At 45.1% G+C, this 19,749-nt stretch overlaps 9 protein-coding genes across 9 annotated transcripts; 7 read left to right on the top strand and 2 right to left on the bottom strand.

Moving 5' to 3' along the window:
* Window positions 1-232: 232 nt before the first annotated feature.
* On the bottom strand, window positions 233-2,180 carry F4813DRAFT_377843 (glycoside hydrolase family 128 protein). Its single transcript, XM_049245286.1, has 5 exons — window positions 1,723-2,180; window positions 1,514-1,666; window positions 855-1,459; window positions 677-792; window positions 233-612 (listed from the first exon to the last, which is right to left on the bottom strand). Exons 1-5 carry the CDS (start codon window positions 2,080-2,082, stop codon window positions 488-490), a joined length of 1,359 nt encoding a protein of 452 aa, XP_049094449.1. The 5' UTR covers window positions 2,083-2,180; the 3' UTR covers window positions 233-487.
* A 760-nt stretch (window positions 2,181-2,940) lies between these two features.
* Window positions 2,941-4,986, top strand: F4813DRAFT_377841 (uncharacterized protein). Its single transcript, XM_049245285.1, has 3 exons — window positions 2,941-3,873; window positions 3,937-4,018; window positions 4,078-4,986. The coding sequence occupies exons 1-3, from the start codon at window positions 3,383-3,385 to the stop codon at window positions 4,765-4,767; spliced, it is 1,263 nt and encodes a 420-aa protein (XP_049094448.1). The 5' UTR covers window positions 2,941-3,382; the 3' UTR covers window positions 4,768-4,986.
* Window positions 4,987-5,287: 301 nt separating this feature from the next.
* On the top strand, window positions 5,288-6,650 carry F4813DRAFT_400978 (uncharacterized protein; the record flags this gene model as incomplete). The annotated part of the gene is made up of 1 exon (XM_049248339.1): window positions 5,288-6,650. One exon carries the CDS (start codon window positions 5,288-5,290, stop codon window positions 6,590-6,592), a length of 1,305 nt encoding a protein of 434 aa, XP_049094447.1. The 3' UTR covers window positions 6,593-6,650.
* A 103-nt stretch (window positions 6,651-6,753) lies between these two features.
* On the top strand, window positions 6,754-10,808 carry F4813DRAFT_400976 (armadillo-type protein; the record flags this gene model as incomplete). The annotated part of the gene is made up of 2 exons (XM_049248338.1): window positions 6,754-6,838; window positions 6,935-10,808. Coding segments are annotated over 2 exons (3,663 nt in total), but the record flags the coding sequence as incomplete, so codon positions are not given.
* Window positions 10,809-11,936: 1,128 nt separating this feature from the next.
* Window positions 11,937-12,978, top strand: F4813DRAFT_377839 (Cyanovirin-N). The gene is made up of 3 exons (XM_049245284.1): window positions 11,937-12,407; window positions 12,472-12,495; window positions 12,552-12,978. Exons 1-3 carry the CDS (start codon window positions 12,272-12,274, stop codon window positions 12,713-12,715), a joined length of 324 nt encoding a protein of 107 aa, XP_049094445.1. The 5' UTR covers window positions 11,937-12,271; the 3' UTR covers window positions 12,716-12,978.
* A 729-nt stretch (window positions 12,979-13,707) lies between these two features.
* Window positions 13,708-14,196, bottom strand: F4813DRAFT_394644 (uncharacterized protein; the record flags this gene model as incomplete). The annotated part of the gene is made up of 1 exon (XM_049247590.1): window positions 13,708-14,196. The coding sequence occupies one exon, from the start codon at window positions 14,194-14,196 to the stop codon at window positions 13,708-13,710; it is 489 nt and encodes a 162-aa protein (XP_049094444.1).
* Window positions 14,197-15,167: 971 nt separating this feature from the next.
* Window positions 15,168-16,082, top strand: F4813DRAFT_400973 (uncharacterized protein; the record flags this gene model as incomplete). Its single annotated transcript, XM_049248337.1, has 1 exon — window positions 15,168-16,082. The coding sequence occupies one exon, from the start codon at window positions 15,168-15,170 to the stop codon at window positions 16,080-16,082; it is 915 nt and encodes a 304-aa protein (XP_049094443.1).
* A 279-nt stretch (window positions 16,083-16,361) lies between these two features.
* On the top strand, window positions 16,362-18,036 carry F4813DRAFT_377834 (uncharacterized protein). Its single transcript, XM_049245283.1, has 2 exons — window positions 16,362-17,692; window positions 17,827-18,036. The coding sequence occupies exon 1, from the start codon at window positions 16,625-16,627 to the stop codon at window positions 17,351-17,353; it is 729 nt and encodes a 242-aa protein (XP_049094442.1). The 5' UTR covers window positions 16,362-16,624; the 3' UTR covers window positions 17,354-17,692; window positions 17,827-18,036.
* Window positions 18,037-18,059: 23 nt separating this feature from the next.
* F4813DRAFT_377831 (putative hydrolase, carbon-nitrogen family) lies at window positions 18,060-19,461 on the top strand. The gene is made up of 2 exons (XM_049245282.1): window positions 18,060-18,291; window positions 18,456-19,461. Exons 1-2 carry the CDS (start codon window positions 18,247-18,249, stop codon window positions 19,287-19,289), a joined length of 879 nt encoding a protein of 292 aa, XP_049094441.1. The 5' UTR covers window positions 18,060-18,246; the 3' UTR covers window positions 19,290-19,461.
* Window positions 19,462-19,749: the final 288 nt, after the last annotated feature.

The raw sequence follows: 19,749 nt of genomic DNA, 5'->3' as shown, positions 1-19,749 counted from the left end.
CACCGCCATACAGCTCCCGACATTCACGCCATTGACATTCTCCGGTCAACCCATGCACCCCGCACTTTAGATCGTTAGTTTACCCCAACATAACGTAATAGCTGCCAAGAGTTGGAGTAACGGAATTGCTTATACACTACAAGCTAATTGAAGGTTAATTTATTTTTGTCAATGGCGAATGGCGCATCATCGATACCAAAGAAACGGAGTTTAAATACATTATGTTATGCTTGGCTTATATTATTTTAAACTTATCATTCACCTAACCTAGTCGATAGAAAAAAAAACAAAAACAAAAACATAATATAAAATAACTACCTACCTAGGTACCTATATAACAAAGTACATGACCGTGTTGGTTAACATAACGAGACATAACGAGTGATCCTACCAAAAACAAGCTAATCTCCTCTCTGGAATAATTCAATAAGCCCGCCCAATCCACCGAGATCCACACGACAACTCCCGAGCCAAGGTCACGAAGTTATTAGTACGGTTTCTGGCCGGTGAAGTTTCCGGGGGGAGAATATCTCCCGACGATATAAACACCGCCTTTGGCGTCCTTAGCCGAGCCCATTCCGAGCTTGGTAGTCGATTTCCACATACATTGAGCTAAATGGTGGGAAAACGAGTTAGAAGAATTACGAATACGGCAACACGGTTGGCGACAACTCACTATAATGGCCGTACGACCCGAAATCGCCCTGTCCGATCGGCTCGCCGTGGTAGTTCTTTTCTTCGGCAATCCACATGTTTGCAGACATGGCGAGAGGTGTGCTGGAGCTAGAAGCCCTAAAAAGATGTCCAAGTTAGACTACTTATGCTCTTGTTCTCATTACATGAGCTCATCATACCATGCAAGATTTTCACCCTGGTTTGGTCGCTGGTCACCACTCGAGTGTTGCAATTTGCCAATTTGAGCGAGATGCTTTCCGTAATCTTCGGCGTTTTTGGCAAGTTGGTTATCCCATGCGAGGGGCTTGAGGCCCTTGCTCTTGCGCTTGTTATTGTGGATATCCAGAGCCTTTTGCTGATCCGGGCCGAGAGCTGCAGCGATGCTGAACTGGACTAGTCCACCATTTTCCGCGGCTTCGGGGGCTTGGGCAGTCTCGCCGTTGGGCTCGTGAGATAACGGCTCCCCGGCTTTCGCATCATCGCCCACCTCGACTTGCGAATCATTTTCCTCGATAGCATTCAATGAAATGAAGGCATTGGTAGCAACACCGGGTGCCTTCATGGGTTGCTGATGAACGTACATCTTACCTAGCTCCGTAAAGTTGCCGTTTGCATCCATGAGCTGGGCGACGGGACTAACAAAGCCGTCGGCAACCTTACGCTGGAAATCGAAGAGACCATATTCGAAGACCCAGTCCTGACTATCTAGCCAGTTGCAGATGCGGACAGTGAAGTCTACGACGACCTGGTAGTTGCGGTCGATGCATGCAATTTCGGTAACCATCTTGAAAAGTGTTAGTCGTAAAAGAGAATTCATGTTCGGTGATGTTAGACTTACGACTTTATGGTTAGGCCACTTGTTATGCATGTCCTGGATATACTTAATGGCATAATTGGCATTAGTTGAGTAGTAGTGCAAGCACAGAAAGTCGGGAGGGTCCTTTGACACAAGGGACATAAACTTTTCGATCCACTTCCGGCCATTATCATCCTAAGAGTTATTAGTTCGATTAATAATCAATACAAGAAATCAACTTGAGCACATACAGAGGCAACGGCCGGAGAACCGAGTTGCTTCCCCTTATTCTTCCTCAGGGGGAGCATCTGGCTATACCAGATATCCCTTGCCTGCTCTGGGCTTATATTGGCGCGCTCAGGCTCGTTGAAATAAAGGATAATAGGATACTTTGAGTTTTGTATCTGAGCCCATTCTCCGCCTTTCGTGTTATCAAGAACACGAACCATAGGCCGGAATGGTGCTCGATCATTGAGCCCAGGGGGTACCCACGTATTCCAATTCACCACAGAGGCAACTGGGCTGTTACCACCGAAAGGTACTTGGTTGAACTTGTCGGGGATATCGGTGTTGGTGTAGTCCCAGAGAATCTGACGCTTCTTGATAACCATTTTGTCAATAGGTCGATGTAAAAGCTGCAGCAAAAAAATAACAAGTTCGGGAATCTTAAGGGACTCAAGTTGTTCTGATATTGATTCTATCTATCATGATAGAGGGGACAGACACGAAGAGGACTTTATATATGTCTAACCTTTAGGCAAGATGTTACTACACCACCTCATGATGAGCCCCTACACCGGGCTGAGGTGAGGCGGAGACACACCTTACGCTGACATGAAGAAAAATACCGAGGGTACCCTTACGGGATATTGCCTAGGTTAATCAATTATTTGAGTTGTGCTACACTGCTTAATCACCTGTTATATTGGCTTGTTGGCTAGAAAATTCTAGTTAAAACTTGGCATAGTACTATGCTAGATTGTTAGGTGACCTAACGTAACTGAGGCTTATACGTATACCTATTTTTGATTTTGCGTTTGGCTGTAAGATTTGTATTGAGTTGTTAGTTCTAGGTATGATCATGATGACTTCGATAATAGTGTATCTGTTAACGCCGTAAATATTACCCATGAATATTACCCGCCAATATAAGCATATTAGATAACTAACTTGACTTAAGTCAGTTTAGTTAAGAGTAATTTTTCAAGTTAACGTAATACTTGGCATTGAAGCTATGAGAAGGTAAGAAGCGCAAAAGTCCTTTTTCTGTCAGCTGATTATTGAATATTAAGTAGTCCTAGTTTCTATGTATAACAGTTTGGGGAGTAGGATCAGCACGAGACTGACGAAAATGTGCGGCTTGTTTTGTCCTTAGCCACCCCCCAGAAAATGCAAGGCTATGCAAAATCGGAGAGCTTTATTTGTATTGTATAACCTCGTCAACCTTTTTAGGCTACAACTCTTGTTGGCTCATTGGAATCGTAGTGTTGGCCAATTACATGATATGAGCTTAGGTCACACCAACATTACTTCGCGGCAAAGCCCTCAAGTCCCAACCTCACCGTCGTATCGGGTCGTATGACTACGAAAGATATTCATATGACAATACAATTTTTAGCATATGAGTTTGTATCTACGTTGTGGCCACAAGGGCAGAGTTCGATTAGTCTAACTCACAGCCGATCCTGTATCATGGATCTGTCCAAGGATTGATCATGTTCTACGAATGTAGTATTTTTTTTTTAGCTCTACGCGGCTGCCGAAGGTAGGGGATGAGCGTAGGGAGCCGGTGAACATTGGAATATAAATTATCCCATATCTCTCTTCTAGCTAATGAACAAATCTCCATAGAATCATAACAAGACAACTCAAACATATATAAAAGTAACTCTAATCAATACTCTCATCAATATGCATTTCCTCAACATCCACAACAGATCCAACCACGAACAGATCTTCCAGTGTCATGGTTACAATGGAAACCAGGATCTAAAGATCAAAGCAAACGGCCAAGCCAAGCTTGAGGCTCCTGATGGCTCTTCTGGGGCCATCATTGCCGTCCATGAGGGCTTTATCGGCGAGCAATGCGAGATAACAAAGCACGGCTGGATGGGAAACGACACCATCGATATTAGTAACATCTGCGGCGCCGGTGGAAACATGACTTGCCAACAGGTCGGTGACCCGGCCGGAAAATTTAAAGGCCACGAGACCTTCATGCAGGCTTGCAACACGGCATACCACAAGCTTCCACAGGATAAGAAGAATCAGCTTGAGGGTCATGTCTTCCTCGATGACAAAGGCAACGTCAAACGTATTGGGGCTCCGAAGGACTTCAGGCCCCTAGAGGAGTTCGTGAGGACCTTTGCTGATGGACGAACTTATATCGGCGTTGGCGCATGGTAAGTCCTATTACGATTACTGTATAGCGTAAACTACCTAATAGAATGCTAACAACTTTATAGGGGGCCCAACAATGGAAACCCTCACGACAATGAGCAGAGCAAGGCCGGCAACGGTAGCAAGGATATTCTAATTATTTACAGTGTATGGCTACATCATGGCAGGAAACCACATGTTATTAATCTTTTACTAACATTTAGTAGGATTACAACGCTGCCCCCGACCCCAACAAGCCATTCACCGGCCAGTCCGTTGAAGCGGCCTCTTTCGTATCATTCGCCGCAGCCCCCGCAGGACTGGTTGAACAGCCCATGACTGCCAGCTCCTCGGGCCCCGGTATTCTCCTGACCAATCGCTCTAGCAAGGCGCATAGATACTTCTTCTACGACAACTACTGGAACGGCAACGGCGCGGCTGGCGCTAACTTCGACCACCCGCTGACGAACGTCGAAGTGGAGCCGAACAAGACCGTCCACGTGCCCCTGAAGCTCGAGTTCAAGGGCCGCGTGCAGCGCGGAGACCAGCAGCCCGCGACGTGGGGCGAGTTCCAAGTCAAAGCCGTCGACGACGGGCGTGCGCACGGCGACATCTCGATCCAGCAGGGGTGCGACGGCGCTGCTACCGTTGCTTCGACGGACGGTACCAACGTGTCGAACGGGTTTACCCAGGACATCCTCAAAGACGCGCCGGCGGCCGCGCTCGACAAGAAGCCTAGCGGCGAGAAGACGCTTGCTAGCACCGAGGGTAACTGGAAGGGCCCGGGAAACCAGGCTGCTATCGATTGGGCGTACAAGAAGCTGGGACAGGGGAAGGCTTACATTAAGGGGGGGAGCGGAGTGCCGGATGTGGCTAGTAAGAACAACTGCCTTCACTTCACCTTTTACGTGCCATAAGTAGAATAGGGGTACTTTCGTATTTATTTCCGCAGAAGTTTGATTTAGGTTAAACGAGGGATATCTCAGGGACGGACAGATACGAGAGGGATCCAGCGATAGGCTGATATAGAACAATGTGATTGGCGGGGGCTGGGTGAGGTAGCTGTATGTACATAGACTCTTCTTCATATATAGCACATTCATTTAAGTACCTAGATTAATTTTATTATATTAAAACAATCGACTTAGTATTGTACTCAAGTGTGACAGGACTCTTCATATATATTTCGTGTTATGAGAGTCTAACAAGTGCCCTTTACCATTTATCACCCATGCTCATCCATAGACGCATAAGAGAAGACCATATTGGATGGTGATACTGCATATTATCGGTTATGGCTGAAATTGGGGTCAAGTTGGTGCCTTAAGGCGTTTTCCAACTCTTCAGCACCCTAGAGTAGTTTCACTTTCCATCGCCTCGGTCATCAGATATTTACCATATTTCGTATAACTTTGGATGAATACTCGTACGACGACTATGGAGCCCTTATCTAGACCAAGAACAACGGAGGAACTCGTCGAGCGTTTAAAGAGACTAGAACTCGGCTCGGATAACGATCCGACGATTACAAGGCTCAAGCCGACCTCAGAACGCAATCGAGAGGCTCACGCACTTCGTTCTCTATCGTACTCTATGGTACAAACGTTTTACAATCATCCAGAACGATTATACGCTGTCGAGGCTGCCTTGTTATCCCCATTTTGCAAGGAGGAGAGCTACGTCCTTCTGTTCGATGCCTTCGTTAATTCAATCGCAGCCGATTCAAGCGGGAGCAATATTCCGGACATCAACGTTTTGAATTCCTTTAGCATCATGTTACGTTCAACTCAGATCGAGCACATTGGAAAGAAGCTTCCTCTTGGATATGCTATTCAGTCCCTTATGAACCGGCTCACAACAGCTTGTTCGACAGCTAACGATATGACCCAATATGAATTATTGCGCACATTGTCAACGACTCTAGATGCCATGAACGAATTTAAATTCGAAGGCATCAGCGACACCCGAATAATGCAGCCCCTATTCGACCTGCTAGAAAATGCGATCGAGCACCCCGAATTGCGTCTCTCTCACGCAGCACGATATGCAAAACAGGCCTTGCGCGGCATCCACAGCGACGTTAGCCCATGGCAAAAACTCGGCAAAAGTTCATGGAACGTAATCAAGGGTGGCGCCGCAATTGCTGGTTCCGTCGCGACTTTGGATCCGAGCAAGTTACTGGAAGGCTTGGAAGCAGTAGGCGAAGTATCGAATATGGTAAAGCTAATCACAGACATCATTGATGAGCTCAATAAAATAAGCGACATGAATAAGGATGTTCAAACCGTAAAGAGTCCAAGGCAATGGTATGTAGCGCTTCGTTATACGGACTTGATAATCCAGGGACGAAGGGACATCCTCCTTGGATCTTTCCTTGAGAACCTCGAGCCATCATTGGGGAAGGACGAAAACTTTTTGTGTGGACTCTGTGCACTTCTAGAACAGGCCATCCACGATAATTCAGATAACGAGGTCATTAAAGTCCTGAAGGAGTTCTTAACCCATCAAAGGGACAACTCCAAGTTTAGACCTGTTCATGAATGGATCTATTTGATAGCTGGGCCTGCGAAGTCAACGAAATCCTCTAGGGCTGGCCGATTGTGGTTTAAGCTGCACCTCTCGCGGAATGCAACATTGCTGCGGGATACCAGAGAACGCCACCCCAAATACCAGGGAACTTTCTGCTGGAGAAGGCGTGGCCTACTTGCCATGAAGCTAAGGTATTTTACGCTGATCAAGTGATACGATACTATTATACCAATGAGGTATTCGGGCGACTTAATGTTGAACGGATTGGTAATAATGAGAGGTTACCCATGGACAAGTGCTATATCAACTTAGCTATTGTGCAAAGCGAAGCGGAAGAAAACAATGATTTTGAACCGTCTTCATGGACGTTCCATAACCGTCTAGGCATCTGGGAACCTAGGAGGTCAAATCGTTTCTCGGTAGCGGATCTCTTCCAACCGAAAAAAGACACCAAGAAAGGTACCCAAGGTTTATCTTTTTTCGTCATTTATTAACATGCTATTAATCCTAGCTGCGCCTCGAAGTTGAGGAATCTTGTATTAACAATCTCATTAGAAAATCAACCTAACTACCAACGTGTTCTCATCCGCGGACAAGCCGGGATGGGCAAGAGCACTCTCTGTAAGAAGATAGTTTATGACTATATTTACCATAATATGTGGTCAACAATCATTAACCGTATCATTTGGCTACGTCTACGTCAACTCAAGGGTCAAAACATGCAGAAGTATAACTTGAACCGGTCATTATACGAGCGTTATTTCGATGATGGCTCCCAGGAGGGTAGACTGCTTGCTAGGGCATTATATTCCGAAGTTATCAAGGAGGAAAGTACAACGCTCTTTATTCTTGATGGACTAGACGGAGTATTGGGGGAAATATCTTCGGGCGAGTCCGAATTACTCCTAACCCTCTTGCGTGCGCCTCGAGTGATTATTACAACGCGGCCTTATGCGGCTGACCGAGCTATACTTAAAAATATCGATCGGGAAGTTGAGACAATCGGATTCTATACAGATCAAGTAGATCAGTATATTAAAACCGTGGCGCCGGGGAGTATAGATGAAATCAAAGCTTTTCTAAGTACCCGTCCGAGAATCGAAGAATTGGCAAGAATCCCCATCCAGCTCGATGCTTTTTGTTACAGTTTCGAAAAGGGGATTTTTGACGAATTCGATAGTCCACAGACCATGACTGAGCTCTACAATACCATCGAGAAGATGATGTGGAAGAAGGATGTGGTTCAGTTGGAAAAGAATCGCCAAGGCCGACCGGGGGCAATTTCTAAGAATGTGGCCATGAGATTGAACTTCAAAGAGATTAGAGGTTTAGTCCAAGCAGAAGTAAACGTGCTACAGGCCCTTGCATTTGACGGATTCAACAATAATACGGAAGAATTTGACTCAAAATATATGGACAAGTTCTGGGACAGAGAAGATATCCTGACTGAACATCTCGCCAAAGCGACGTACTCAATGTCACCAAAAGATTTGGACGAATTATCATTACTTCGCACTTCAGACGGCGGCAGCGCAGCTAGGAATAGCAGCTATCACTTCCTCCACTTAACACTTCAAGAATATTTTGCGGCGCAGTACTTTGTGCAACATTGGCCGGACAAGCAGCTACCGCAGTTGGGAGTGAGCAACGACGAATTTCTTCGCAGAGAAAAATACAACCCGCGTTTCAACACCATGTGGCGCTTTGTTACTGGCCTACTTCATGCCAAGGGGGACGCGAGAAAGTTCTTTGAGATAATCGAGACAGAGCCATATGACCTTCTCGGATCCGCACATCGACGTCTTGTGGTGTATTGTCTGGACAAAGTTGTGAAACTACAAAACGCGGCGGATTTCGAGCTTCGAAAGAATTTAGAAGATTACTCAAAGCAGTGGCTATCATTCGAACTGAGATTGGGGAAAAGGAACGGTGACTATTGGAAATTCGAGTTCGAATATCCAGAAAACATATTGCAACAATGCTTGTCGGAGACGGATGATGAGTTATTCCAATGCATTATTCTATGGAAGCTGGAGATGCGCCCCATACTCTCACTAGATACAGTTGACCAAGTTGTCAAGTGTTGTGAAAGCAGCGACCGGGAAGTGAAAATTGAGGCTCTCAAGGTGCTCTCATCTCACAGGGATGTGATACCAAGTAACTGCTTTCATACGATAACAAACCTAGTAGGGGATTCCGACAGAGATATCCGATTGCACGCAGGCTTAGTATTATATGCACCATCAAACTTGCCAGATGTCATTTTCTCGGAGCTAATCGCACTGGCAAAACAAGGAGATGAGGACATACGGACCACCGTATTCGACGTCTTGACATCCTTTTCGACCCTACCAGAGAAGACTCTCCTAGAGGTGGTAGCAATAGTACCAGATCTACGTAACGATGGTAATATAGGATATATAATGAGTATATTAGGAAACCAACTTGACCTACCAGAAGAAATCACACTAAAAATGCTGGACTCAATCCAACAAAGGTGCCGATTGAAAAAACCACTGAAAACACCGTGGGGGGATCTAACCTGGGTTCGACCGTGGATAGCATCTAAACAATCGGGCCGCATTGCGCCTAAAATTGTAGAGAAGCTACTGAATATGTTGAAGGACCCAAATAGTAACCTCCGCAAAGCTGTTGCATATGCTTTTCACGGTTACAAACTGAAGGACGATCCAGAGATCCTTCCCAAAATCATGGATCTATTCCAGGAGCCGAGCCTGTCTGATGGTGCAGGACATGTTTTATATCGAGATCGAGATCTACCAGAAAACATCCTCCACCAAATTGTAGATTGTTTAGAAAATTATGACACAGATATCCAATCCACCGCAGCGGATATCTTGAGATCACAAGTCGACAAACTCCCAACAGCTATTATTGAAAGGATAGGCAGTTCACTCAATAATCAGAGGAATAGACATAATGCGACAAAAGCCTTACTTGGGCGGCACTCTCTACCAGAACAAATCTCGCAAACAGTATTCGACCAATTCAAAGATCAAAGGACACGCGTTAAAGAGCAGGAATACGTCCTACGGATTCACTGGACTCGCTCAACCCTACCAGAGAGTATTCTTCAGGAACTCCTAGCTTTGTTACAAGTCGAAGACGAAAAGCTACGTTCCATGGCGCAGGGGGTGTTTTTGACCTGGTCACCGGTCTCGAAAATTGCTATTAGAAAAATAGCAATCCTATTGGACGATAAAAATATAAACGTCCAGTATACCGCAACTAGGATTTTATATCGCCAACCATCCTTACCTAGGGAAGTCCTTCGTAAGATGATTTCGATATGGCATTATAGCGAATTAGATATTGGGGATATTATTACTGGGATGAACGATGAACTGATGCCACAGTTCGTCATGATGCCTGAGTTCCTTTTAGATATTACAATACGACTAATGAACCACCCTAGTCGCCACATTCGACTTGATATAGCAATACACCTGAGCAAGATAAAAGATTTACCGGAAGGTGTTCTTAAGGAGGCCGTACATTTGTTGGGGGTTGAGAACGAGGAAATGTTAAACAATGAAAGCAAATTGATATTTGGTCGAACGCCGGGCTCATCGGACGATATTCTTAAAGAAGCGGTACATTTATTGAACCATCCAAATGAATATATCCGTGATAGCGTGGCTTCAATTTTTGCTTCCCGGAAGGCCATTATGTCAGAGGAGGTTCTACACAGTCTGGCGCCCCAGTTGAAGGGCTACAATAGCGGTGTGCTCGAAAGCCTAATACGTCATCTAGGATCACAGCCGATATTGCCAGAAATGATGCTTCAAGATCTCGTTACTATGCTAAGCCATCCAGAAGAGCGCACCAGAAATGTCGCAGCAGAAATTCTCACCGACAGCCTAGATCAATCGGATCTAACATTCAATTCATTATTTGACCTTCTGGATGAGGAATCGTTTGTTTCGTTATTTAAATTCTGGATGGAATACAGCCTTCAGACGCAAATTACGCGGTGTGTCGATGGAAAGAGTTCTGTAATAGACTTGCTGGAAAACGACAGGAGAATCCCTCTAGACAAGTTCAAGAATGCGGTCCGTAAAGCGCGAGAATCCTTAGGTGTCCCCTACAAGGACTTTGGTCAAGTGCTCTAAAGCCTTCGTTTATATTGTCTTCTACTTCTATCGAGCCTCAAAAGCTGCACATAATATCTAGGAGCTAATCATCCCTAGCATTTTTTTTTCTTCTTGGAAAGGGGTATGGTGACTTCCACTGCTTATTTCCTCGGCATTGAGTTAGTTTAATCGCATAATTACTACGGGTTCTTACTACATTGCGAGAAGTTGCTAACTTTGTGAATTCCCCTCGAAGACTTATTTTATTTTAATAGATTTAGAATTGCGACAAACAGAAGATAGTTCGTAAATGTCAGGAGGTAGAACTAGAAAGCATGAAAAGTCCTTCGTTGTTCCGCGAGGAAGTCTACCTACCTAAAGCAACGGAACTTACGGCATATTCTTCAACACTGGCGTTCGAGCATGGTTCTGTAGGGGTATACTTTATAGTTTGACTTCTGACTTAGCAGTGATATTTGTAGAGACAACACATCTTTGTCGCTGTGTGGCAGGCCGGTTCTCAGGACGCTTTTACAATCCCGAAGCGTGTGCTTGCTGTCCTTAACATCGATCATCGTCTCTAGATTCAAACAAACCGTTAGTAGTTCTTATGCATTTCGTAAGTACCTATAGGCTACCTCAATGACCAGGGTGTTCACAAGGGTCTTGTCCCGGTTGGCTGGGTATGACGAATATTTCCACAGCATCAACCCTGGCAGCATATCATGTCATGGATTAAACTACATAACGGCGGGGCCTGGGGTTTCAATCGTACGGTCCGCATCTCGCGAGCTGATGGATTCGAAGGTTGGGATTGGGTGGCCGAGCATAATTAAAACTAGATGAATACAAGGGTCTTAAAGAATCCAGACCTCAAACTACGTGACACGTATCATGTCGTGACTTCATCTAGCTATGAAGCTATGGCGCTTGATGCGAAGCGCATAGGAAAAAACCCCGCCTCAGGAACTACTAAGGCTGTGGTACTGCATACGATGTGTGTGGTAGTATGAGTGGATTTAAGCTGATGTTTGCTATGTAAATGGGCGGTGGGAAAGGAGTCTTTGTTTCGAAAAAAGTCCCTCAATTCGCTTAAGAATTATAGTATAACGACTAGTTAGTAGATCTAGACCGCTCGTTCAGTAGTGACAACGACATCATCTAATTATTCACCCCAATGACAAAATTCAATAAAAACCACTTCTTATGTTGATCAAAAGACGTACTATCGAGTAGTGGATATAAAGATATGGGATGGAGGGAGGAGTTGGTGGAAGTTCATGTGCCAATCTCTTGGCGTCGGGCCTATGAGAACTCTGAGATGCACATTCAGGAGGAGGTGGGAATATGGAATGTGGAATGTGGGACGTGGGCACCGCAACCATCAACTCCACCGTTCCGTGCCGTAACCGAATCATGACACCACCCGCATTGGTGTGAAACCTCCATGGCCGTATATCCGCTTTATGAAGGTACCCCTCTCAAGGTGACCCTCCCGAGTCCACAAGAGAGCTACCTGTGGGGCCCAGTGCCGTGACACGTGTACGAGGGTCTGCATCGCTTCTAACGTAGTCGCGGTTAGAGTTACATGGCAGCTGGAGCCTACAGCAAAGGAGTTTTGTGTTACAGAATCGTACAAGATGTAGTGACTAGATACAAATGTAGTGACTACCTCGTATGTAGACAGCCCTATATAAACAAACCTCCTCCCCCGCGTCTTGCTCGAGAATTTAAAAACTAAACACCAAGCCCACACCGACTTACATCTTCAAGACAACTTCCTCAACACTTCATCAAAATGTCTAACTTCTACGTCTCCTCCGAAGACATCCGCGTGGATGATGGTCACATCCTCAAGGCCCGCCTCCGAACCGAGGACGGTGGTGAGTCCCACAGCGAGGTCGACCTAAACCAGTTCATAGGCAACGACAACGGTGAGTGCCTCACAGCCACTTGAAGCCTTTTCTTCGCTATTAGATACTAATATGTCCTCGATAGGCCGCTTCGAATGGGGTGGTGTCAGTAAGTAGCGACGTGTCGTATCCTGCTCGGGACCTCCCGTCTTACTAATACAACAGACTTCGCGGAAACCGCCCGAAACATATCCTTCGCGATCGAGGGAGGAGACAGCGTGCCGGTCCTACGAGCCGAGCTACAGAACCTCGACGGCGACTGGGTTGGCGCCGACGTCAACCTCGGAGAGCGAATCAGCAACGACAACGGCCAGTTCCGATTCGCCTAGAGAGCCGCGATGGCCTCTATTACCACCCAACAATGCTATGAAGAGTTGCTGGGCGCGGTCCTACCTCGTCTTTGGGTTTGAAATTACACGCGAGTGATGGAAAAATAAGTAGAAATATACCCAATTGACCCAAGATAGAAGATAGGCTTGATATCTAGGTACTGAACTATTTCCGAATTCTACATGATTAACCTCGTGAAGGTCTGGATTGTTATGATAATGTGCTACGCCCCTAACTCCTTAAATTTAATCATATCTACCAGGCACCTAGACTAGGTAGTCTACCTTTCGTATCAAAGCCGATGTGAGATGTCGCCCTTTTGTATCACTTATATGATATTATTTCAATATAGTAAAATCCCTCCAAATCCTTTTTGATTGGATGATAAAGTCGTCAATTATGTAGGACTCAGCCAGGGAAAATTTCAAGAGGTTCCAGCCTCCTAGGCGCGTGCTTGGCTATTCGGTGTAGTGACAATTGCTGCTTCCGTGCCAATAGTAACGAATTCAACTGACGAATTTATGTCATTTGCTAACAAATACGAGGGCGTTAGGATGACATACATTTTCTCTTGATGACTGCATGTTCAATGAGGAGGTATACTTTCCAGTCGTCTCTTATCGTTACATACCGTTTTTGGTATACTCCGCATCGTAAATCCTTCTCCTATGTTTTGTTTACGCGGGAACTTGAAAAGGGGGGAAGGATAAGACGTCAATAATTTCGCACTGTGTAATTTATACATACCTACAAATCGCTTTAGAATTAAGATAGAGCTTAGGTAGTATTAGGTGAAGTTCTACTACATTGAGAACTAGTATAAATTGAGGTAATATGAATATAAATTGAGGAGAAGTAGCTAAGTTATCTGCCATTGCCTTTTTAAGGATACAGATCTTCGCCAACTTGCCACAATTAATATTACGAAATCGGCATTCACGTTTCTCAACTTTATAATAACCGCTGCCCTTTCATAATCATTACTCAGCCGCTAAATTGTCCAGAGCCAAACCAAGCACACGAAAAATAAACACAAAATCCTCCATGGACGCACAGAATCGCCGCTTGAAGGTACGGACGACGACGGCATATGTGTAGAAGTTATAGCAAACGTCTTAATTGGCCCACTCGTTGGTTCCAAAGTATCTATTGGAATAACGGTAAGTGTAGGGGCCGCGATAGTTGACGTCGATGCTGCTACCGTGTTCAAAGTCCTTCCACTACCGGAATGAGTTGTAGTTGTCGAGGAGGAACTCTCATCTGTGGCAGTAGCGAGCGTAATTCCCATTATCGACTCATAATTCGTGATGATCTCCTTTGGGAAATCTTTAAGATCAGCCTCTTGCCACCCAACGGTTATCTGACCGTGCTCTATCCACATATCAGAAAGTGTTGTATAGATGTCCGTCGTGGTAATGTTCGGCAAGAGAAGAAAGGCCATAGGCGTAGTGACGGTAGAGGTACAGAAATACCCGGACATGTCGGAGAACCCGCTACAACTACCTATTAGATACGCTATCACTTAGGAAGTAGAGTGCCTGAACCTTTGACAACACCCTCCAGTCCAGAGAGTTTTGCCATCGTTTACGTTGTAGGCTGATCTTGCGATGGTCATATAATTTGGACATATACCGGGGCTAAGGGTTTGCAGTTGATCGGTATACTGGCTTGGCACGCATTTCGAGAACGACGGATCGACCCATCCCCTTGTAGGAGATAGGGTACTTGAATGAAAGGAATTGTTGTCGATATATACGGCGAACCTGGTCAAGCACCACGATGGGGCTGTGAATACAGTAGTAAGTGCTTGCATTGTGGTTTAACTGCCCCTAATAGTGTATTTTCTCCTAGTTATTCTTCATAGGTAGTGGATAAGAAGGTATGAGAGCAAGGGTCCTTCTACGTTATAAATAATAAACAAGACGCTTACGTGGACGTACGCATTGTGCTTTCCCTGATCAAGACCTTGACTCATTACGTGTTGTACCTCCCAAGTGTGACACATGTACTTACTACGTGATTGTGTACTACGTGATTGTGGATACTCGAGTCACGTAGCATGAGTTGTTTGACTAACGTAGGTACTAAGGTACCTGATATAACCTCATAAACACCCAAGGCAGTTGCCAAAAGTCCTTGAAGTAGCATAAGATATTTCCCTCGCATCATCCTCCTCGGGTTTTTCTTTTTCCTCACAACATCGTTTTCCAGGGTTCCAAGCTTCAGTCTCAACATCGTGATAGTAAGTACACCACAACCGTCCTTAAAAATAGTATAGGAACTCTTGCTTCATCGTCACGGCAACCTCAACCTACAAAAGCTTACACGAACGAATAGAGAAATAAACAAATATCCCTCTGCGTTCTCAGGAACATCACTACCGGCAACCAAAAGACGAAGAGGTCTTCAGCAAGAAGCGTATTTCTCTCCTCTAAATCTATCATATCCAATATGGATCCTCAACCTTACTCTCCGCTCTTTTCACGCCTCCCGCAGAAGATTCAAGACAGAATTTGGACTCTTGTCCTTGAAACGACACCACCTACGGCCTACTTCCTCGGAATCGAAGCGATAAAAGATCCGAGAGGAGAGGATTCAGACCCGGGAGTTGATTCAAAAGTCATATTCAAACGCCTCTGTCCGTCACACAAATTCCCTTCCACGTTGCCTCCTTGGAACGATATAGATACGCTGTTGCAAATATGCCAAGGATCACGGGCGGCAGTGATCCGCTATCGCCAAATACACCAGCATACTCGCCTCTTGGAATTAGCGGTTTCCCGGACGCAGTACGTGGGGCCCAACGATGCCGTAATGGGCTCGACCCAATACAACCCCGCTACACAGGATTTCCCTGGTGTCAGTCTCGACGCCTCATCGGATCTCGTCATGCTAGATACTTACTGGAGCCGTATGGTCCTGCGTCATCGTCATCGTTACGGATTCCTCAACCAAGCAGCAGTCCGCTATGTCGCTATACCGATGAACAGGCGAAGTGCATCCTATTTTGACTACGTCGAGGAAGTTCTAAGAGCCTTTCCGGATATGTTGCTGTTGTACATTGTGGTCGAACCTGCACAACTTGAAGCACTCAAGCAGAGCTGGCTGTATGACCGTAGTGTTACGGGTATAGGCCTTCGACTTTTCGCAGAAGAGAACTACGACCCCGATTATATTGGTTGCAAATATTCCATCTGCCCAGGACCCAAAAGATTCCATTGCTTTGGTAGAGAATACTTCGAGATATCGCCTCTACAGTTGACAACACTAGGAGGGGTATTGAATTTACTATTCGAGCTGGTCGAATCAGTAGATGCTTTAGATATTTTCAGGATAAGGATTATGACATGGCGAAATGAAGAATAGTTTCATATAGTGTCCTGGCAGGCTTGGGGAATTGGAGGTAGCTAGAGGTAGATAGACTACCTACCTATAAATTGTGAGCTTCCTCTAAATTATCTGTTTGTTTTCAAAAAGACCAAACAAGTCCAATTCTATTAAGCAGCCTAGAACAATTAAGATTGCCGCAACTATCCCAAATCAATGGTAGCGTAACAGTGATTTCATTTTTTATTCTTTTTTTTAGAAAAAAAAAAGAAATATCATGCTGAAAATTGAAATTGATGACAAAGGTTAAGTAAAGGAGGCAAGTTATCAGGTTTATAGCAGGTTAAATTACACCGCAGTCCAATCCCGGACCAGCAATGCGACACAAGCCAATAGAAAACACCTATGTTTATCGGGTATTCGTATCAGCAGTATGAGCAATTTCTGCTGAAAAGAACCACTGAACGTATTTTAGAAGATCGCTTCATTTGTCATAACCCATTCAATAAAAAATCACCGATTCTCATCGCTACCCCTTTCCAGTGTATTCCACAGCAGGGGCTCGCTTGTTACTACTAGCAATGTCAACCTCTAATACAAATGAAACACTCCCCTCCTTCGAGGCCCTTCGTAGTGCCGGGAATCACGCGCGTTTCGTCCGTGATATGTCTCGCCTCTTTTGGGCTTTGAACGGGCCTCTAGAAACTTCAATCTGGGTTCTAGATGATGAGTATAGCCCGGACCTAGGTCGAGAGGCCTACTTCCGACAGACTGTTGCGGGCACTAGCTGGCATCCGATATCGCAGCTGCCAATCACCAGGCCGGGGGTCTCGTCCATCACGCTGCGGGTTTACCAACTTGACAAATGGGAGGATGACTGGTTCGAATACCATGATAGTCATGCGAATCCCGATGATCCAGAGTGCGTGTATGGGTCACTTCCGGATTATAACTCGGACGAGGATGAGGAGGGCCCGGAACATTTGCTAGAGTGTTGCGGGGCGGCGCGCCCGCGCAAGAAGAGAGCCCAGTTGATGGTGAGGGCTTCGGCGGAGTTTGTCACAATACACGACTACGTATCCGCGGTGCATCCGTGGCTAATGAGCTTGCGTGACGATATCCTGCAGGCAGTGGCATTATTTGAGGATAGGCCTTTGCCGACGGAAACAAAACTAGCCTTGAATTACAACGGCCTAACGTATGTAATGGTTGATAAAGAGGAGGAGTGGATTTCCAACAGGAAGAATGCACCTAGTTGGATGAAGTTGAGGCTGGACCCTGCTAGTATGCTTCCCGCGTCTAACTCTTGAGCTGTTAGTAACGTCAAAACAGGTTCTTGGAGTAGGGATACTTGGGAGTGGGTTAGACTACAGGATTAGGACATGTGTCGCTCACCGGGTTAGTAAAGTAACTCACGATGTGTAATTTGAAGAAGTCATATTTGTGTTGGAGGTGATAAGTTGATGAGGCCTGATTCTAAGAATACATAAAGGGGCTATGATTTAGCTTAATGACTCTATCAATACACGGCAAAACCTAGGTATATTATAGTTAGTTATTGATATTCGATTCTGACTTTTTCCTGTTGCAATGGGCACTTGTTTTGTTGAAATCGAGAATGTCACTAAAGTTCTGATGGACTTGATATCCTAAATTTAGGGTTAATACTCTCATATACGAAAAAGCACAAGGCAGAAAGAGAGTCTCTTAGAAGGCAACAAGCCCAGATTCAGGTTTCATGTAATCGAATAACATCAATGTATGTTGGCGGCGCTGTACCCACATTCTAGCCTCATAATAAAGGCTTGGCATATTTTAATGGATGGTCTTCTTATTTGGGGGACGAAACCGGGTGGGTTTTAACAGGGAGTATTTAAAGGGCAGCGCCTAGAAGGCAACGTAGGTAATTGTTTAAATAATGGCTATAAATTAATCGTTTCTTGTTATTGTTGAGTTTGGTAACTATCAAATCGACAGGCCGAAGGGATAGATGTGTACGTAGGAGAAGTGTATGAATATAGAGGTACATAAAATATTAGGTACCTAGGTAATTTATTCATAAAACGCGGTGATTACATAACATCTCGGTACTTTACTCTTCTATAACGGAAGGTGGTTTATCTCCATCTTTCATAAAGCGCTCATTAAATGCACCCGGAAACCCAAACCTGCAACACCAATAGGTGAATTATAAAAGCCGAAAATGGCTCCGGTTCATAAAATAGCTCTCATCCAGCTTCATCCTAAGGTATGTTATCCCTCCTATAAATGGTGTCAACGAACTTGTCATAAGTTGAAATAGACCCCGTAAAGAGGATGGGTATAATTGTCTCAGATATGAGTTGTCATAACTGGGCCGCGTTATAATTGTACGAATTTTTGTTAAGGCCTTAATTGCTTACTCTTTTATAGCCCCTCGCCCCCGCAGAGAACTTTGCCAAGGCTGAGTCGTTCATCAAAGATGCTGCTAAGGAAGGATGCAGTTTAGCTGTTCTACCCGAGTACCACCTTACCTCCTGGGTTCCGGATGAGCCAAATTTTAAGGATTCGTGCGCAGACTCGGCATTGTACTTGGAAAAGTATCAGCAGCTGGCCAAAGAGCTGAGTATCTGCATCGTGCCTGGCACGATCGTTGAGTTGGAAGGCGGGTCTTTACACAATATCGCATACTTTATATCTTCAAATGGAGAGATACTCGGGCGATATCAGAAGAAAAATCTCTGGCATCCGGAACGTCGTCATCTAGTATCGTCAGCTAAGCAGCCGCATGAGGCTTTCGACACGTCGTTAGGACGTGTGGGATTGTTGATTTGCTGGGATATCGCGTTCCCAGAGGCGTTCCGGGAGCTGATTTCAGATGGTGCGCAAATCATCTGCGTGCCTACGTTTTGGAGTATGAAGGACGTGTCAGATGAGGGATATGCCCTCAATCCCGATGGTGAGGCGCTATTCTTGAACAGTACTGTGGTTAGTCGGGCATTTGAGAACACTTGTGCAATCGTGTTCGTGAATGCGGGAGGACCGCCGGAAAAGGGGGAGAAGACTAGCTTCGCGGGGTTGAGTCAAGTCAGCGTTCCCCATATTGGTTCGCTTGGGAAGATGGACCGGTCCGAAGGGATGTCAATTGTGGATCTAGACATGAACATTCTGAAGATTGCAGAAGACAACTACAAAGTAAGAGAAGACATGAGGGGAGAAGGTTGGCATTATGCATATACGCAAATTAGGGACGGGAGCAAACTGTAAAGGTGTGGTTGAAATACGCCAAATCTTGACCTTGATTGATGGTAATGGTACCTATTTTATTGAATTATTGAATTACTTGATAGGTCTACAAAGTAAATTCTGATAGAACACTCGTTAAACATTTGTTGCCGGCCCCCCCCTTTTTTTTTTTTTTTTGGCAATGTAACTCAGGTACCTAAAATATCAATTGAGCGGCAATCGGAGGTATGATCTATTAAACCTACAATGACGTCTGAACTCTGAATGATGTTGCCATTAATCGAGTTTTTTTTTATTCGAGTTTTTTTTATTCGAGTCGCCATTCGCTTGTACTGATCCAAAGGAAGAATTCTAGAACCAAGACCCCTACTAACACCACATGTCGGGACCGGTAATCGATAAAGCATGTTTAGCAGGTCATTAGCAGTTGCCGGGTTCAATTGCGGCATCTCAATGGTGGAATATGGCATGCGTTTATGCG

The sequence above is a fragment of the Daldinia decipiens genome (assembly GCF_022478715.1).
Source record: "Daldinia decipiens strain CBS 113046 unplaced genomic scaffold F4813scaffold_68, whole genome shotgun sequence".
Classification (NCBI taxonomy): domain Eukaryota; kingdom Fungi; phylum Ascomycota; class Sordariomycetes; order Xylariales; family Hypoxylaceae; genus Daldinia; species Daldinia decipiens.
Note: the sequence above shows the minus strand (reverse complement) of the source record. Positions and strands in the feature narration are given on the sequence as shown.

Excerpts from the sequence above, each read along its gene's own strand:
- F4813DRAFT_377841 (XM_049245285.1), top strand. The coding sequence starts at position 3,383 with ATGCATTTCCTCAACATCCACAACAGATCCAACCACGAACAGATCTTC. Across the intron at positions 3,874-3,936 it reads TATATCGGCGTTGGCGCATG|GGGGCCCAACAATGGAAACC; the intron begins GTAAGTCCTATT and ends ACAACTTTATAG. Across the intron at positions 4,019-4,077 it reads ATATTCTAATTATTTACAGT|GATTACAACGCTGCCCCCGA; the intron begins GTATGGCTACAT and ends AACATTTAGTAG.
- F4813DRAFT_377831 (XM_049245282.1), top strand. The coding sequence starts at position 18,247 with ATGGCTCCGGTTCATAAAATAGCTCTCATCCAGCTTCATCCTAAG. Across the intron at positions 18,292-18,455 it reads TCATCCAGCTTCATCCTAAG|CCCCTCGCCCCCGCAGAGAA; the intron begins GTATGTTATCCC and ends ACTCTTTTATAG.
- F4813DRAFT_377834 (XM_049245283.1), top strand. The coding sequence starts at position 16,625 with ATGTCAACCTCTAATACAAATGAAACACTCCCCTCCTTCGAGGCCCTT.
- F4813DRAFT_377843 (XM_049245286.1), bottom strand. The coding sequence starts at position 2,082 with ATGGTTATCAAGAAGCGTCAGATTCTCTGGGACTACACCAACACCGAT. Across the intron at positions 1,667-1,722 it reads GTTCTCCGGCCGTTGCCTCT|GATGATAATGGCCGGAAGTG; the intron begins GTATGTGCTCAA and ends AATAACTCTTAG. Across the intron at positions 793-854 it reads CAGGGTGAAAATCTTGCATG|GGCTTCTAGCTCCAGCACAC; the intron begins GTATGATGAGCT and ends ACATCTTTTTAG.
- F4813DRAFT_377839 (XM_049245284.1), top strand. The coding sequence starts at position 12,272 with ATGTCTAACTTCTACGTCTCCTCCGAAGACATCCGCGTGGATGATGGT. Across the intron at positions 12,408-12,471 it reads GTTCATAGGCAACGACAACG|GCCGCTTCGAATGGGGTGGT; the intron begins GTGAGTGCCTCA and ends TGTCCTCGATAG. Across the intron at positions 12,496-12,551 it reads CTTCGAATGGGGTGGTGTCA|ACTTCGCGGAAACCGCCCGA; the intron begins GTAAGTAGCGAC and ends CTAATACAACAG.